The following is an 18436-nucleotide window of genomic DNA, read 5'->3' as shown; positions in this document are numbered from 1 at the left end:
TTCCCTCTGTAGAACTCAGATCCAAGGCTTGCACTCCAACTTCTAGCCTTCACAAGAATCTCCTCTTCTTCCTCACTAACACACAAAGGCACTTTAGCTCCAAAAACACTCACACAAGCTTAGAACGAAGGTTGGCTCTCTTTTAGGGTTTCACTCACTCAAATGGTGGCTGAGGATAAGGCCATAACCTTCTTTATATAGGGCTCAAGTCTAAATTAGGGTTTTGCATATGGGCCGGTTACGCCCAGCGTACCTCTAAGGGTCCGCGTCCATTTGAAGCACATGAGTACGCGCAGCGTACTCTTGAGTACGCCCAGCGTACTCATTTGCTACAACTTTTCACTCAAGGGCTAACTTTGACAATTTAACAAAAGAGAAGGGTTAAATAGTTGTACCTGAACTTCGGGATGTTACATACCTCAAGGTTTTGGAGGAGTCTACAAGAGGAATTGGGTACCAAGTTGTGTTTGAGTACAGCTTACCATCCGCAAACCGATGGTCAGAGCAAATAAACGATTCAAACGTTGAAGGATATGCTGAGAGCATGTACCCTGGAATTCCAAGGTAACTGGGATGAACATTTACCTTTAGTAGAATTTTCCTATAATAACAGTTTCCACTCGAACATCTAGATGGCACCTTATCACGCTTTGTATGGGGAAAAGTGTTGAATGCCGTCATGGTGACTGGAAGCTGGGGAAAAGCAGCTTATGGGACTTGAAATAGTCCATCAGACTGCTGGAAAGTTGAAAGTGATTATGGAAAGGATGTTAGCTGCTCAAAAGAGCTATGCTGACAAGAAAAGACAACCGATACCATTCGAAGTTGGAGATTCGGTTTTACTTAAAGTCTCGTCATGGAAGGGACTTATAAGGTTTGGTAGAAGGGGAAAGTTGAGTCCAAGGTTTATTGGACCATTTAAAGTTCTTCGGAGGATCGGCAATCAAGCTTACAAGCTAGAATTACCGGAAGAACTGGAGGGTATTCATAACACATTTCATGTGTGTTATTTGAGGAAGTTCACGGGAGGTGTGCCCGACATAATTCCCATTTATGAATTAAGGTTGGATGAGAGCAAGAGGTTAATTGGAGAACCTGAGGCAATCGTTGACCGTAAGACTAAGAAGTTGTAACGTAAGATAGTCGATTTAGTGTTGTGCGTTGGAAACATATAAATGGGCCAAATCTTACCTGGGAAACGGAGAGTGACATGGTGAGTCGCTACCCGTAGTTGTTTGTCTTTGTGTGATTCCGGGGACGGAATTATCCTAAGGGGGAGAGAGTTGTAACGCCCGTGTTTCTAGGCTAGGCATTAATATTGACATAATGGTCTAGGTTAACCTTTGTGACTCATTTTGGAGAAATGAAAAGGAATTATGTGAATATTATGTGTTTTATGTGTTTTATGCTTAATTATTAGGGTTTAAATAATTAAGAATAAAAATGAGCGTCAAAAATTAAATTTTAGATAAAGCCGATATCTATTAAGAAACTTGTGGTGGGCATGACAAGGATTACAGATATATAAAGAATGCCGAAATCCGAGTTATAACGAAGAAGTTATGACCTGTCGAAGTTTCGCAACAAACCGGCACGGTGCCGAATGTCGTAAAAAGTGAGTTTTTGATAAACTACTCAAAACTCGTAGTATTCGTTAAACCGAGAAGTTCGATAAAAAGAACGCCCAAATCTGACTTCGTATGAGGAAGTTATGATTTTTCGAAGTTTCAGCTTAGCAGTAGACAGCTAAAAACTCGAATTTTAGATCGAATGATTTTTAGCCGACACGACCTAAATGAGAATCGAAGGTCTCGTCATTAGTAGCCCAACGGTAAAAAGTCTGACGAAAACGGACGTCGGATGAAGAAGTTATGAATTTTTAACGGATTTCCTGTCCCGGTCTGTTAAAAATAATAATATAAAAAATTAAAGTCAAAATTAGCCGACGAAGTCTAAACGGAAGTTGTAGAGCGTAAGTTTACCTACGCGAGCATATAAAGAACGTAAAAAACGGAGCTCGTATGCGAAAGTTATGGATTTTAGAAGTTTTGGCACGAAAAACGAGAAAAAATCCCCAAAACCGAGGAATTTCGCATAGGTGGACGTCGGCCACGTGTCCTCGCCTCGCAGGTACCACGTGTCTGAAATTATGATGAGTCACTGAAGTCGTGGAAGCATCCGAGGAGCGACGCGTGTGCAGCCGAGAGTCCGACGCGTGCCAGGTGACTCCTCCATCCGAAGCCGCCTTACCTCGCCCCGACGCGTGTCGCACCAGCTGTCCGAAGCGGTCCAATCAGAAGCCTCCAGCGAGGCCCTCGTATGCGCAACCATGTGCGAGCCCACGTGCGAGCCTTCCTTGCGAGCCCTCGGATCTGCGATGCGTGGCTTCTTCTCAGCCGTTGGATCAGGAGGCTCGGCCCTATAAATAGGAGGGTGCGAGACCTCCCGGGTAAACTTTGAAAACTTGTCATTTTTAGCCATTTTTTCAATATTTCTTTCATTTCAACTTCCCTCGAAGCCCCGGTATCAATTATAACCCCCGAAATACGCCACGAAGTGCCCGAGAAGCCCGAAAAATTTATCTTTTCGGTTTCGAAGCCCGACCCTTCGCAGAGCCCGGTTTCTCAATAAAACTCCCGGTTTTATTAGAAACGATCGTTTTAGGAAACGAATTGCTGCCCGATTTTCATTAAATCAGGTGAGTGTGTAGTTACTTTCACCTTACACATAGATATGAAGTATTTTACATAAAATACGTGCTGTGTGAATATTTATTGTTTGTTTATTTGAGTTGGATGTTGAAGGTGTGATTTATACATGTTTTTAAATAATTTAAACTGTATATGTATTTTTATCTACAAAAATGTTAGGTAAAACATGGGTAGATGAAATAATGGGTGTGTGATGATAGGTGAGTTGGATAAAGGAGATGATCAGTAATATTGATCATGAGTTGAGGGTGAGTGGTGAAATTTGAGAGAATCACTTACCCAAAATGTTGGCCCCCGTCATTCAGCAGAGTAGGGATGACAACAATGGACTATTCTAGATGGTCTGTGGAACACTAGCAGGCCCGCAACCTATAGGTGTAATGAACTATATGTTCATTTGGAGTACTCTAAAAACCCATTGACATGTATGACAGGGGTGAATACTGTCAATAAACAAGAGCTATGAATTTAGCCCCTGTTGTATAAACCCTGGTTATGGTGTGACCTTGTGTCTATTCCTTAGGATGAATCCTTAGGAAGGAGTGATAGTTGATTCTTAGGGTAAACCCTTAAGAAATAAATAAGATAATGGGGTTGGGGTAATTTGGTTGATTGATTGATGTTTAAGTACAATAAATTTATTTATTGTGGGTTGAAAACCCTATATGCTCATCAGGCTTCCAAGCCTGACGCACTCAGCTTTTTATGATTACAGGTAGTGGACCCCGAGCATAGTCGGATGATGATGATGATGAGTGATTTATGGATTATAGGCCAGTAGTTATGAATAACTGTTGTAAGGCTTATAATGTCTTGTTTATGCTTTTGATCTGTATCGGAACATGACATCCCGAGGTTTTGATATAAAAGGAAATTATATATTTCTTAAAGAAAGGTTTTGACAAACTTTTATCATGTTTTGTTTTTTTGGGGACCAATTCCGCAACATTTTTTAAAAAGATTCTCTGATTTTATTTTAAAAAGCATAAATTAAATCGGTCTTTTCTGGCCGAGAAATTAGGGGATGTCATTCCGCCCACACTCGGCTACAATGAGATTCGGGCCCCGCCTACACTCAGCTACTAACATATCATACTACGGGCCGACCTTTTTGCCGTAGACCCGTTCCTACTGAAGGAAACTCACCTCGTAAAGCTGACTGCTGAAATCTCGAGTGAGGAATCTCTGACGGCTGCTCCCAAGACTCCCCGACTATTATTATCACAATAACACTTAGTCAAAACCTGATAATTCTCCGTAGGGTAAAATAACCATTTTACCCCTGGCCAAAGTCAACGCTTTGGTCAAAGCCAACCTTCTGGTTGACCCAACTCGTCAAGTCCTAGACTCCTGAAAAATCACGATCTAACTCGTCGAGTCATCCCCCGACTCGCCGTGTTCCCAGGCTACTTATAGTCGCGATTTATCGAATCGACTCGTCGAGTTCTACCTTAAGCTAACACGGGACAACACAATCCAACTTGTCGAGTTCCTCTATGGACTCAACGGGTTCCTCTGTCTGTTTGGCCATCTTAACAGATTAAGTCTCTACTCTCCAAATCCAAGGTCTATACTTCCTCTACACACTGTAAATGCCCGTTTAAGGGTAAAGTTTCCAACTTTACCCCCTAAGAATCCTCCTTAGTGGGTTTAGTTAAAACCCTAGTTCTTTAAGACATAGATCTTTGTCCACAAGCCTTATTACTCCAACCCAAAGCATGAAAATCAAGATCTAGGCCCTAGACACCCAATGAACACGTAAAGTCTTGAACTTTACTTCCATGCATGGCCTTTTGGGGCTTAAAAGGCCATAATAACGTCCTTAATGCTTGCATGGGGCTCCAATGGCATAAAGTTTGCACCTTTATGCCTTAATAACCCTTAATGATTCCAGGTCTGGAAGGTAAGCCACTTGGGACGTCCATGTCCCAAAGATCTAGATTCTTGAACCAAAACCCACATAAAACGGAACTAAAGAGATCTAATGAACTAATAGTCAAGCTAGAGACTTGATTACCAGAAAGTGATGAGGATGGAAGGAAATCTCTAGATCTACTATCTTCTCCTTGAACCTTCTAGCTCCTTCTTCTTCTTCTAGCTTCAAGAACACACAAAATCACTCAAGAATGACACACACACACTCACAAAATGCTCTAGGGTTTCGAGGATTAGGGTTTGGGACCTAGAGGTTGGAAATGAGGCCAAAAGGTGGGGATTAAGATGCTTAAATAGGGTGCAAAACCCCGAAATTAGGGTTTCACTCTGGCAGACCTACTCGTCGAGTCGAGGGCTCTCGACTTGTCGAGTAGATAGCTTAAAACCTGCGTCCAAGACTCGTTTCTACTCGACGAGTCTGGGGCTTCCAACTCGTTGAGTAGCTCTATTAAAATGAATAATTTTATAAATAAAAGCGTACCAGAAACCAGACGTTACAACTCTACATCAGTATATCTTTCTTATTTTTTTTATTATTTAATAAAAATATGTGTTTTTTAATTTTTAAAAGGTAGAGAGAGATAGAGAAAGAAATAAGATTATTGGGTGTGGTGGTATCTGGTCTATGCTAAATTTCACCATGATACTCTGGTTAATGTGTAAGTAGGGATGATGTTTATATCACCACCACATTGCTACATAAGCCCTAAATTATTTATGTGACAAGCATACCTCAAGGCCTTGATAGGATGGGAGGCATCAAGGGCTAGCGAGAGACGGTGGTTGGTGTTGGATGAAAAAGGGTGATAAAGAGATCACAATAATTAAAGAAAATGGTAGCAGATAGGAAAATACAAAGAGGTACGGGAATTACGATGGTAATGAACTAATGATAACAGGGCGGCAAACACAAAGTAGTGGTCATTTTAGAGACGTCGGGGACGTAGATTTCGAAGTGTAACTATCCAATAGGAGTATTAGACTTCAAAGTGTAACTACAAGCTAAGAGTAATAGTTTATCACCTTCCACCTCAGCTTAAACACATATTTATATTTGAAGAGTTTTACTTTTTACACACCATCCTATTCCAAGTCTACTGCACACCAACCTAATATTGTGTTGACCTATATATTTGACTCTAACTTTCTCTTTATTTCTTAAACACAGCTTTTAACACTAGTGACGCAATGATTAACTACCGAGAATAGGAAAACAATAAAATACATTTAATATTATGTTTATGCCCCTTTATTTATATATTATTTTCTATTTTCCTCCCTTTAACTTTACAAACATATACAACATATTGTCTTTTATTAATTTTATTTTTGAATATATTTATTTCGTGTTATTTTTAATATAAATAATCTATCTCACATATAAACAAATTCGACATGTATGATACTTCATTAGTTATATTGGTTTCTATTTTTTTTAACATTAAGTATCATTATTTTGATCTTTTTTAGTTATATATATATATATATATATATATATATATATATATATATATATATATATAATTTTTGAAATAAAATAATAATGTATTAACATTAAATAAAAGCATTTATTCTTTAACATATGAGTTTATGACTATTTTTTTAATCATGTGTTTATTTAATCTTTTATATTTTTATATCAAGCAATTAAATTGTTAAATCAAATTTGTTGATGAAGTGAAATGATATCTCCAAATATTACATTTATAACCCTTTTTATTTACTAAATGTTGGGCATTAACACACCCAAATTCTTCGTAGGGGCATAGCCGCACAAAATTATTGTTGTCGTTTGTTTTTGTCGTGGATAAGGTAAAAAAAATATTGATGAAAATTTATTTTGAATTTTATTTTTTATAATACTATTTATATTATTATATTATAAAAATAAAATTATTATTGTTTTTTATCTTAATAAAAAAATAAGTTTAAAATTATTAATATTAATAAAGTTAGTAATAAAAATATAATTATTAAATAATAAAAATTTATTGATTTTGTTATAATGAAATAATGATAAAAGTTGGTCAAAATAATAATTATATTGTAATCATAACCTAAATAGTAATGCAAATGATAATTATATAACATCATTTACCTAAAAAGTAAGCTCAATGGTATAGGATGATGTTGTAGGTTGGTGTGTGCAAAGTAGGATCCATATTTGAAAATTAAAAAAATAATAAGTTATGTGGATGTCATATAAACATCAACATTTTAAGGCGGGTTTAAGGGAATTAAGTAAGATAACCATTATAATGAGCTTTTTTTTAAAAAAAAAATAACAATTTTTTTGTTTTTGAAAAATAATTATTTTCTCCCAAATGCCATATTTCAGACTATTTTTCAAATTATGGAGTTTTTTTTTTGTATTTTTTTTTGAAGAAGTCCCTCTATTTTTATCCCAAATCTCCAATTTGAAATATTTGATATCATCCTTTTTTTAATAAATGTTTGATTTTAAATCATATTGTCGTATATATTTCATATTTATTATATTTGTTTAACTTTGTATTAGGTTATAGAGAAAAATATTTTTTATCGAAATTCAGAACCATTTATCGAATTTCGGACTTGTTCTTGAAATTTTAGTCCGAAATTCGGAATATTGGTCTAGAATCCCAAAATATCAGTCCGAAATTCATTTTTTTTCTCAATATTTTTTTTTCAAAAATAATTTTTTGGTTATCTTTTTCTAAAATACATATATTATTAAATTACTCAATTTCCCTAAATTCAATATCCTATGTAGGATGTCAAATAAGCTTAACAACCTATAAAGTTGAATAAAATAAAATGGCAAAATTAAGAGGTCATTAACAAGTTAACAGCCTAAATTTTAAACAAAAGAAATGATTTAAAGGCGAAGTAAATAAAGAAAACGAATAATTTATTGGATAAGAATGATATTAATTCTAATAATAATTATTTATTATTAAGTTTTCAAACATATATAGCAAATAATATTGATTAAAAAGACACCTCATTTTATAATTTAGAAACCCTCCCAACGTATTTTCCGTTTTCTAACATGTATCAAAAAGTCGTGTAATTCATAAACTATAGTTAAAACACCAATAACCAATAAACTAAGTAAAATAAACCAAGACGCGCGTAAGGAAATCGCCTACTGCCTTACTTGGTTATAAAACATTATCCGTCCATAAACGCGTAACACCATCAGTAACCTTCCGACACGTGTCGTTCATATCCCGCTATGTACCACGTGTACATCTCACTTCTTTCACATCGCAACACGTAGCAGGACAAATGCCGCCTTAATCCAATATAAAATTACACAAATATCCCTACAAATAACTGAAAGCGCCACCAAATTAACTCATCATCTTCTGCAAACAATCAACATTCAACAGTCGGCAGTTCTGTTTTGATCGACTAGTCAGGTAGTAGTACGTCAGAGTACAAGCAGACACAGCGTGCAACCAAAGTAAAGACTAAAGATGGTTGGTGGATTTCCGTTATGCGTGCAGTGTGGGACAAAGAGTAACCCTTGCCGGTGCAAGGTGGTTGGTCCGACGATCGGGTTCATAGCATTTGCGGCGGCGGCCATTGTGGAGTGGCCGGTGGGGGCGGTTGTATATTTGTTCCGGCACATGAAAGGCCGCCGCATCATGGCTCACCCCGCCACCGTCGTTTATCCAAGGGTTAATAGAGCCATTCCAATTTAAGTATTTCCCTACGTATGTAACAACTGTATCTTCATGGTGTTTTAAATAAAGTTTGTATACCAAGAAACTTTTATACAAAAATCTTGGACTTTTTATTTCAGTATTTGGGTTTTACTCTACAATCCTGATGTGGCATTAAGGTGGTGGTGTTCTTAATTTTGACTTGATGTAACGAGTATATTTTCTTTATTTGATAATTGGGCATGAGCCAAATTATTGCCTATTATTATACAAGTGAAGACGTTGTATATATGTTATTCATATATTAATTGATAATCAGTGTATGAAAAACCTAGGCGACGATAAAAAGAAAAGTTTAATTGGTTTAATAACTTCTAATAAGTTGAAACCGTTATAATTTATAGGGAAAAAAATAGAGAATCATAAAGTTGGACCAAAATATAAAGAGTAGAAAATAACAAAACTGAAATTTGAACTGATCATAAAACTTGTATACTGTTATACTTCCCTATAAATAATCTGATTAAACGCTACAGTCGTAATATTTCCGTATGTCTTTTATTGGCTTTCAAGATCACCTTAATTTGCAAAAGCGCAACACACCAAACCAGTTTTTGTATGGTAGCTTTTACGCTATGCATAAAGGTGTATACGAAAAGATTAGCCAAATATGAGCAAGGATTAATGGAACAGCGATTTATATATGAATATATGATGCAACAAGTCAACAACCAAACAGTTACTGAGCAATGAGCAACACAACTGGCAATGTTTTTATTGTTTTTTTTTCTAAATCTCAATGTAAACTTTATAACGTTTTTCTAAATCTCAATGTAAAATTTATAACGTTTGGAAGCAAGTGCAGCTCTTATCGTTAAGGCTCATCTATGCTTGATTTCACTAAAACTATTGACTTTTCTTTATGCTATTTCAGATTAAGCGAACATGTTCTGTTCAAAATGGTTTGAGCATTTTTTGGTGGTTTGTTTGGCCTCATTTTTTTTTTCTGGTTATAGAGCTTTTATACTTAACTATCTAATTAGAAGTTGTATATTCGTTCTCTTTGTTCAATCAAAAAATTCCTTATTGTGTTACATAAATTTACGTTCTAATTGCTATTTTTCTTGAATCCTGAATTCAATCATCAGTTTTGTTGGTCATAATATGAATATTTGTACTCAATTTGTTACAGATTGATACTGTTATTATACCATTGGTTTGTGTTGATAAGAGTTTTTTATAGTGTGGTTTGTTGTTTACAAGAAATTAGTTATATTGAGTGTTCCCACATCGACTTATGAAGAAACTCATAACCCGTTGATAAAGTCATCCAACAGATGAGTCGACACCGGGCTTGGTTGCGCTTGCCTATAACCCAAGGGGGGGTATCAAAGTGGGTCGGACTGTGATTTGGGCCAATCGGTTGGGTCTGCTGTGCAATATCTGGCTTGCCCGTTCCAAGTCGAGAGTTGATTCATGTGGCTCGAGCGAAGGCTTGGGTTACGTGGAACGTAGAGTAGGGGACAACGCGTTAGGCTGGCTTCACAGAGCTGCGATAACTCCTCGCTCCCGACAGTGGAAGGATTACAAGCCTCGGCTCTTCAGGCCCATCTAGCCGGCTGTTCTCAATCAAATGGACACCCACTTTTTTCCTCCTTCATATATAAAAAAAAAAAAACACACTGAAAATGACTATACTCAATTAGTAAGAAGTCTATTTTATTACGTAAATAAAGCGTTAACCATTTTTACATTTGGATTTGAATCAAATGATATAATGGTTATATTTTATCATTTTTTCAATTTATTTTAACCGGATTTGATATGAATATACACAAATTACAAGTCATATGTTTGTCAATTGTTATTAAGGCAATACATTGGGTTTCATTAAGTAAGGAAGTGGGGGGTGTTAGTGTTGGTTTGTAATGTTCTTTTTACCAACAGGTCTACTTAAACAAACCGAGAGTAAAATCTTTGCTTAAACAAACACATACCAAAAATTAAGTTTACTCAAAAGGGACCAAGTTGGAAAGGAAAAAATTTGAACTAATTATCCGTTTTAAATATCGGATAAAATCCAAAGAAATTGCATCAGTGTGTTTAGAAACGCATGCTTCTATGCATATTTATTATACAGAGCTACTTATTAGTTTTTTTGTTTTTTTTTTCATTCAAGGCGTTATATGGGATGAATTTGCATATTTAAGAGGGAATTTGACTTATTAAGGTAACTAAGTATTTTGAATATTCACATATAGGTAATATTGTTTTTTTGTACTCATTTACCCAACTAACTTGTTTCAGCCGTTCACAAATAACCAACATTACCGGCTATCGTAGGTTTTGGGTGATGTGGCATCTACGTGGCTTGTACGTTGCAATACTCATCACCTACGTGGCATTGAGAGGTGTTTACATTATAAGAAGGGTGAGATATGACTGATGATTAATTAAAACCCTAGATCGATCAATGACATCTTCTTCCTCATCCTTTTCTTCCAAACAACAAGACGAATTGCAACCAGATCATCCATGTTTAAATTTATTGAAGAATGGAAAAAGTCCAAGCCATAAATTTTGGCAATGGTTGGATGATGATGAAGGGAGGAAAGATGGAAGAAGGCATTACAAGATGAAACTAGAAGAAAGCTGCAATCTTACCTTGAAAATTTGTACCTTGGAGAATGAAATCAGCATATGCAGGATGAAGATTGAACAAGAGAAGAACAGAAATAAACAAGAACTGGACAAAGTAAATTGAAAATTGTTTACCCATAGACTTGCATTAATTTTCTTGTTTCTCTTGTATGTCAAAATGTTGTTTTAAATTATGTAGTTTATTATGATGTAGTATGACTAAATTATGTATGCTTTTGTGATGTTTTCAATGAAAAAGGTTACATTGGATCATTGGACTGGAATTGTACATTGTAATGGAATTGTTATTAAACTTGGTATTATAAAAGATAGTAATAAACATTGTAATGGAATTGAATCATTGGAATGGTAGTGTACAAACATTGTACTGTTATTATGAATCATTGGAATGGAATTGTTCAAATAATGTAATGGAATTGTGATTACACTTGGTATTCTAAAAGATGGTAATAAATTATAAACAATACAAAATATATTAGAAAGATGTGCAAAAGATGGTAATACATTATAAACATTCCAGGGAACATTGATTTCAAAAGATGTGTCAAAAGTTTTAGATAACATAATTAAACATTCATTACACCCTTAAACATGTATTACACCCAAAAGATGCGCAAAAAGTTAAACACTACACACTTAAACATGCATTTAAGCTATTCCAACTAGTTTTCAAAAGATGTGCCAAAAGATTCCAAAGTTAAAAGATGTCAGTCAAAGATGCCAAAAGCCAAAAGTACAATAAGCCAAAAGTTAATCCAACTCATACGGATTGTCATCACTGCTTCCCTGTTTTCCCTCCCACATCTTTCTTATCTTAAGTTTTGTAATTATTTCTGAAGGTTTCCTTGCCCTCTGTCCCACTACAACTTGAAAAGATGGTATTTCCACTTGATCTTGAACTACAATTTGGTTAGCATCTTCAACTTGAACTTGCACTTCAGGTTGAACTTCAGCTTGAACTTTAGGGTGAACTTCAACTTGGTTAGCATCTTCAACTTGAACTTCAGGGTGAACTTAAGGTTGAACTTCAGGTTGTACTTCAGCTTGCACTTCATCTTGAACTTCAGGTTGTACTCCATCTGGAACTTCAGGTTGCACTTCATCTTGAACTTCATGTTGCATTTCATCTTGAACTTCATGTTGCATTTCAGGTTGCACATCATCTTTAAATTCAACATCACAAGAGTCCACTTCACTTTTAGGTTCTATTTCAACTTCACTGTCATTGTGAATATCAACTTCATGTGCCAATGCAACCTTCACTTTACTTGTTTTGCATTACTTGAAAAGTTAAGTTATGCCAAATATGTTAAGTTCTAACATGGTGATTAGTGGTCTCTTCCTGGCAGCTTCAATCATTGAGTTGAAACTCTCAGATATACCATTTTCATATGCATCACAAGCCCTATCAGTCTGAAAAAATGCTTTACTCCAAGTTTTAGGGTCCCTTTCCATCAAATGGTCATAAGCTAGTGGTTCTAATTTCTTGATTTCATTCATATGTTGCTTAAATTTTGCAGGGGTAGTAGATAGCATACCAGAAAAGCTTTCTAAACAGTTGGCCCTTAAACCTTTTCATGAAGTTAGCACATATGTGCCTAGCACATTGCCTATGCTCTGCTGCTGGAACCCTTTCCTTCACAGCCTCAAGTAATCCCTGTTAGCAATAGACACAAAACTTAAACAATAGAAACAAAACATAAGCTAAAATAAGGATGGAAAAAATAGAAATTGATTACTTTGTGTTGGTATGATATCAAGGTTAGTCCATGCCCAACTCCCATTCCAAGGTCCTTAATTAGAAGGTTAATAAACCACTTCCATGTTTCTTTACTTTCCACTGATACAACAACCCAAGCAATAGGATATATATGGTTATTTGCATCTCTACCTATAGCAGAAAGCAACTGACCTCTGCATATGCCCTTTAGGAAGCAACCATCTAGTCCAATTACCCTCCTACAACCTTCAATCCATCCATCATTCAATCCCTTGAAACATACATAAAACTTTGAGAAATAAGTGGTTCCATCAGGCATGACATCTACATCCATCTTCACTGTTGATCCAGGGTTAGTCCTTTTTATCTCTTCTCCATAGCTCCATGTTTTTGCATAATGTTCTTTCAAAGAACCCTTTATATCCTGAAATGCATACTTCCTAGCATTTCTGCATTGTCCAACACTTGCAATCAAATTAAATTTCTTGCTGGCTTTAGCTTTAAACTTCCTTATACTCATCTTTGGTTTCTGAAGTATATGATTCCTGAAATGATTTGCTATCCATTTATAGGTAACAATGGACCCAAATTTGAAGACTCTTGCACAATTATGCATATCATTTAGAGATTTAATCTAGAATGATTTTTCACTGGTCATCCAGGTTGCCCACAACCTAAAGGGACAACCTTTACCCTGTTTATTTGTCTTACCTTTACAACATTTTACCAATAACCTTTCATGATCACTTTTCTCATACCATAAATCATATCCATTTTTGACTGCATAGTTGGTGATACACAACTTCAATTCCAATGGGTTAGAAAAATTCATACCCAAAACTGACACCATTTGCTCCCATTCTTGATTCTCATTATGGACAGGGAACACAACATCATTATCTTTTCCATTGTTTGCTTCCTCTTCATCATCATCACTAATATGCCCTGGAAGTTTGTCCAAGAATGGGTCTCCAACAATTTTATCAAAAGTATGTTCCTCTTCATCATCCCATTCATGTTCATATTCCATTGTCTCTGAAACTTCAGAATCCTTGTCATCCTCTACATCAAACTCATCCGACTCATACTCTTTACCATCTGCTAAGACCTCGTTATCAGCCCAATCAAGAATTGGTTCATTTCGGTGGTCAATGTACACATCTAACTCACTCTCAAGACTATCACTCTCCAGACTATAAATAGTTTCCACAAACTCCCAATAATCAGCATCACTGTCGATTCTTCTAATACCCTCACACAAGCTTTACTTTCTCATACAGTAGTAGACATTATCACAGGCTCCATTGGTTAATTTCGTAAGCCACAAAAGAAAATCTTTATACGTAAATCCCCCAAAATCCACATCACGTACATTTGTTTTTACGGGGTCTAAGTACACCAATGGGTTTGGCGAAAAGAATCCATTGTAATGAAAATCTACAGATACATACATACCTGTAGATAAGGATGCCATGGTAACAGTCGACTTTAATTCCAAGCCCTAATCGTCGATTTGCTGTATCGATTGATTTCTCACAGAAGAAGGTAATCGAGGTGTGTTTTGGACAAGCTGACGATGACGAACCCTAATTAAATGAGAAAGGGGTGTAATGGCCACGTAAGATTCCACATAATGTTTTTAACCGAGCTAAATCAACGTTACCGGCTAAAACAGGTAATAGCCGGTAATATTGGTTATTTTTGAACGGATGAAAAAAGTTAGTTGGGTAAACGAGTACAAAAAAACAATATTACCCATATGTGAACATAAGAAATACGTAATTACCTTAATAAGTCAAATTCCCTATTTAAGAAATGAGGAAAGGATCTAACATTGCTTGGAATTTCAAATCACGTGCTCCCTATTTTCTTCTCCTCGATCTCACCAACTCGTTTGTGTGCGCTCTCACTCGTTTTTCTCCTTCTCCACGTCACATAAGGGTTGGGGAGGGTTTTATATAATCCCAAGATGTCGTAGAGCAATGTTTTAAAACCCGAATTTTTAGTTGACCCGGTGTGATGACCGGTTCACGGGTCAACCGGTTCAACCGGTTGAACCGCCGGGTCAACCCGGTTTATGGTATTTTTTATTTTTATATATTTTTACTTTCCTGTATAATGCATAAACATATAAAATCAATAATTTGATGTCCACAAAGTTTAAACATTGAGAAACATTGAAGAAACCACAAACGGCTCGTTGTTTTGACGTTCGCTACTTGTATCTAACTATCCAAACCCTATTAAAACGGGTCAATCCGGTTTGAACCGGTTCAACATAAGTGTTCGAACCGCGGTTTAGGGGAAACCCAGCCGGTTCGATCCGGTCTGTATTCTTACAAAAAACCGTTCACAATTGACCCGCCTTCTACCCCGGGTCACGGTCCAACCGGTTGAACCGGCCGGGTCAGCCCGGGTTTTAAAACATTGTCGTAGAGGGCAAGGAAAATGGGTTGAATCCAAATCTGGAATGGAAAGGATAGGGGTTGAAATCCTGTGTTTTGCATGAAAAATCAAAATTTACACTAATGGTCCCTTCTGTTTTTGCACTTGACAAAAATTCCCCAAATCCCGATTTGAGTTAAATAACCAACCCTTTAAGGAAATTTAGATTACCCCCTAAACTTTCGAAGTTGATAGTTTTAACCCAAATAACGTTTTTGGTAACAAATTTGGTACTTTCAGATTTTGTTAAAAGATCCCCCTATACTTTCCTTAATTCAGCTTCTATATATTTAATTTACCTTTTATTTTTTAAAAATAAATCCCAAAATTAATTAAATTCCTTTAGTGCCATTTAATTATTAATTATATTCAAAATCCATTTAAATCTCTTACAAAATTTATTGTAATTACTTTAGATAAATCTTAAAATTATTTCAATCTCTTTTATTAAATTTAAATCTCAACTAAAACCTTTTAATTCATAAAAAATACTAATTATTTGACAACTAGAACTTTTGTGTAAAAACCAAATTAAATTATTTAAGTTGTAATGTCGAAAGACAAAAAAAACCCATAAGGGTATTTAGGTCATTATGTAATTGCAAGATCTATAATTTCATTGTAACAAGTTTATTTAGCTATTTAATATGTTACATGCTTGCATAAGAGTGTGTATTCAAGAAAAACTTAAACTTTATAACTTATCATATGAGGAAAGGGAAACAAGAACTTACAAAGCTCATATCTAAAAATATAACAAGATTGGGAAAATTTTCCACAAGGAAGAAATGATAGATCAGGTCAAATTCAAGTAATAGCAAAAAAAAATCAGGGAATTTGGAGTTCAGATGAAGAAGTTACGACCTTCTGAAATTGGTCAAAAAGTGACACGAATGGGTAAACACCTACATTTTCGGGCTAATATCTCGAAATCAAGAATAATTTAGCTATCTGATCGTGTACGCTAGGCGTACTTCCGAGTACGCTACATGTACTTCCGAGTACGTTGCACGTACACAATTGAGTCCCCATTTCTGGATTGAGAGTAAGCTGTGCGTACATGCTGAGTACGTCGGGCGTACTCAACTTGGGTTGACTCGGTTGACTTTTGGCCTTCACTTTGACCAGGATTTTTGACAAAGTTTGACCTAGGGGTATTTTGGGTATTTTGAGCTGTAAACTGATATCTGGTCACTGTTTGATGTAAAGGTGATCGGTAGAGTTCGAATTCAGAGCAACATGTCTCTCAACTATTTCGTCAAACTATGAGATGGGTTTTCCTCACTGTACTTGTGGGTCGAAGGCATGAAAGCCGGCCCGTTGGATTTTGTATCCTGATATATTGGATTGATGTTATGCTGAGTATGTGTTAGATTGGTAGATCTGTATGAATACATGTGTTCATTAAGTATGTGTTAGATTGGTAGATCTGTATAATTACCTATGTTGTTGGTTATTGATTGTTATTTTATATATATATATATATATATATATATATATATATATATATATATATATATATATATATATATATGTTGACATGTTATGGTTTGTTGGGTTTAGGCGGTCCTGTTTTGTGTTGAAGACCAAGATACCCGGGGCGGTACGGATAGACCGAAGGCATGCACGTCGGTCTAGTCAGACTGAAGGCCCGAAGAGTGGTCCAGATAGACTATAGGCCCTGCGAGACGGTCCAGTCAGGTTAAAGGCTCATATATGCATGCTATTATCTACATTGGTTGTATGTGGTACTTTGGGGGAACTCAGTAAGCGTTGACTTATGGTTTAGGTTTCGTGTTTCAGGTACTTCAAATGATCATGGTTTTATGATGTTGGATTCTGGAGATACCCTGATTTTTTATTTGACAAAATTGAAAAAATGGTCCCTGTGGTATGCATTTTTTTGGGGTTTTAGTCCAAACCCCGACTTTTTTGGATTAGTGGTCCTTTTGAGCTAGTTTCATTGCGTTTTTGGTCCATATGAATAGTAAAATGACTGTAATACCCTTAGAATATTTATTTTCCATTTTTCTTTCATTTCTTTTTAAATCTAATACTAATTTATTTATTTTAATAATTAAAAAAATAACAAGGGACCCACTCTCTCTCTCTCTCTCTCTCTCTCTCCCACCCTCCCTCCCTCCCCCTCCCCCCCTCTCTCTCTCCTAAATTATCATACACTTGGAGGTCCGACAAACACAATATAATTCTATTTGAATGAAACTCTCACACTTGTTACACAAAAAAAACATTGCATATCATATTCAAACTACAACCTGGAAAAAAATGGAGCACCTGATCATCTTGATTCTATACTCTCTACAAATCCACTGCTAAGAAGCCTCTCTACATATTTCCCCAATATATCCACTTCAAGATTCACCTTCTGCCCAATTTTCTTCAGTGGAATCACAACTTTCTGCTGTGTATACTCCACCAACAGGAAATTGAAACACTCCTCTTCATCAAACACATCCACCACCGTCAAACTAGTTCCATCCATCGCAATGAACCCCTTCGCCACTATAAAATTTAAAATCTCCGACGACGTCTTCACCTTTTTCCACAACGAATCCCCTTCCACCTCTATTGAAACAATCTCCCCTGTTCCATCCACATGCCTCTGCACGAAATGTCCACCCATTCGTGTCGATGGTTTCACAGATCTCTCCAAATTAACAACTGCACCCTTTTCCAATTCGATTAACGAATGTTTCAGGAGCTAACCCGACTTTGAATTCCAATCACTCGGAGTAGAATTTTGTGACTGTTAAACAAGTGCCATTTACCGCTATGTTGTCGCCGAGGTTGACGTCTTCGAGGACGATCGGCGAATGGATTACCATGTCGAATGATTCGCCGGATTCGTCGAAACCTAGTTCCCTGACTTTTCCCATTTCTTCCATGATTCCAGTGAAGGGGGATGTTATCTGGTTTTTTCGGTTGAGTTTTAGGGTAAGTGGTTTTGGTGTCTGCGATTTGAAGATCAGAGATGAAGGGAGTTTAGGTTTGAGATTTGTTAATCTAAGAGAGTTGTAAATTGCGAATTTGGGGATCGAGGTTTATGAAATCCCAAAAAAATGCATATCACATGGACCATTTTTGCAATTTTGTCTTTTTATTATTGCTTTTGAGAGCAATGTTTTGTAAACAATTACGGTTTTTGGTTGGGTTAAAATGATAAGAATGATAAACTTGTTTTGTAATTCTGTCTTAAAATGATAAGAATGATAAAAATGAAGGGAAGAAGATTCGAACTCGGGACCTCCTCCCCCACCTCCTTATTCAACCAAAGCTTTAACCAACTAGGCTAG

The 18436-nt window shown here is 36.0% G+C and overlaps 1 protein-coding gene and 1 pseudogene across 1 annotated transcript; one reads left to right on the top strand and one right to left on the bottom strand.

The window, feature by feature from the left end:
• Positions 1-8013: 8013 nt before the first annotated feature.
• LOC145156814 (cold-regulated protein) lies at positions 8014-8475 on the top strand. The gene has a single exon (XM_079076047.1). The coding sequence runs from the start codon at positions 8108-8110 to the stop codon at positions 8333-8335; it is 228 nt and encodes a 75-aa protein (XP_078932173.1). The 5' UTR covers positions 8014-8107; the 3' UTR covers positions 8336-8475.
• Positions 8476-17385: 8910 nt separating this feature from the next.
• Positions 17386-18178, bottom strand: LOC145156813 (riboflavin synthase pseudogene; annotated as a pseudogene).
• Positions 18179-18436: the final 258 nt, after the last annotated feature.

This window comes from Lactuca virosa, chromosome 2 (assembly GCF_052849685.1).
Source record: "Lactuca virosa cultivar CGN04683 chromosome 2, Lactuca_virosa_CGN04683_v6, whole genome shotgun sequence".
NCBI classification, from domain to species: Eukaryota; Viridiplantae; Streptophyta; class Magnoliopsida; order Asterales; family Asteraceae; genus Lactuca; species Lactuca virosa.
This window is presented reverse-complemented; position numbering and strand designations above follow the sequence as displayed.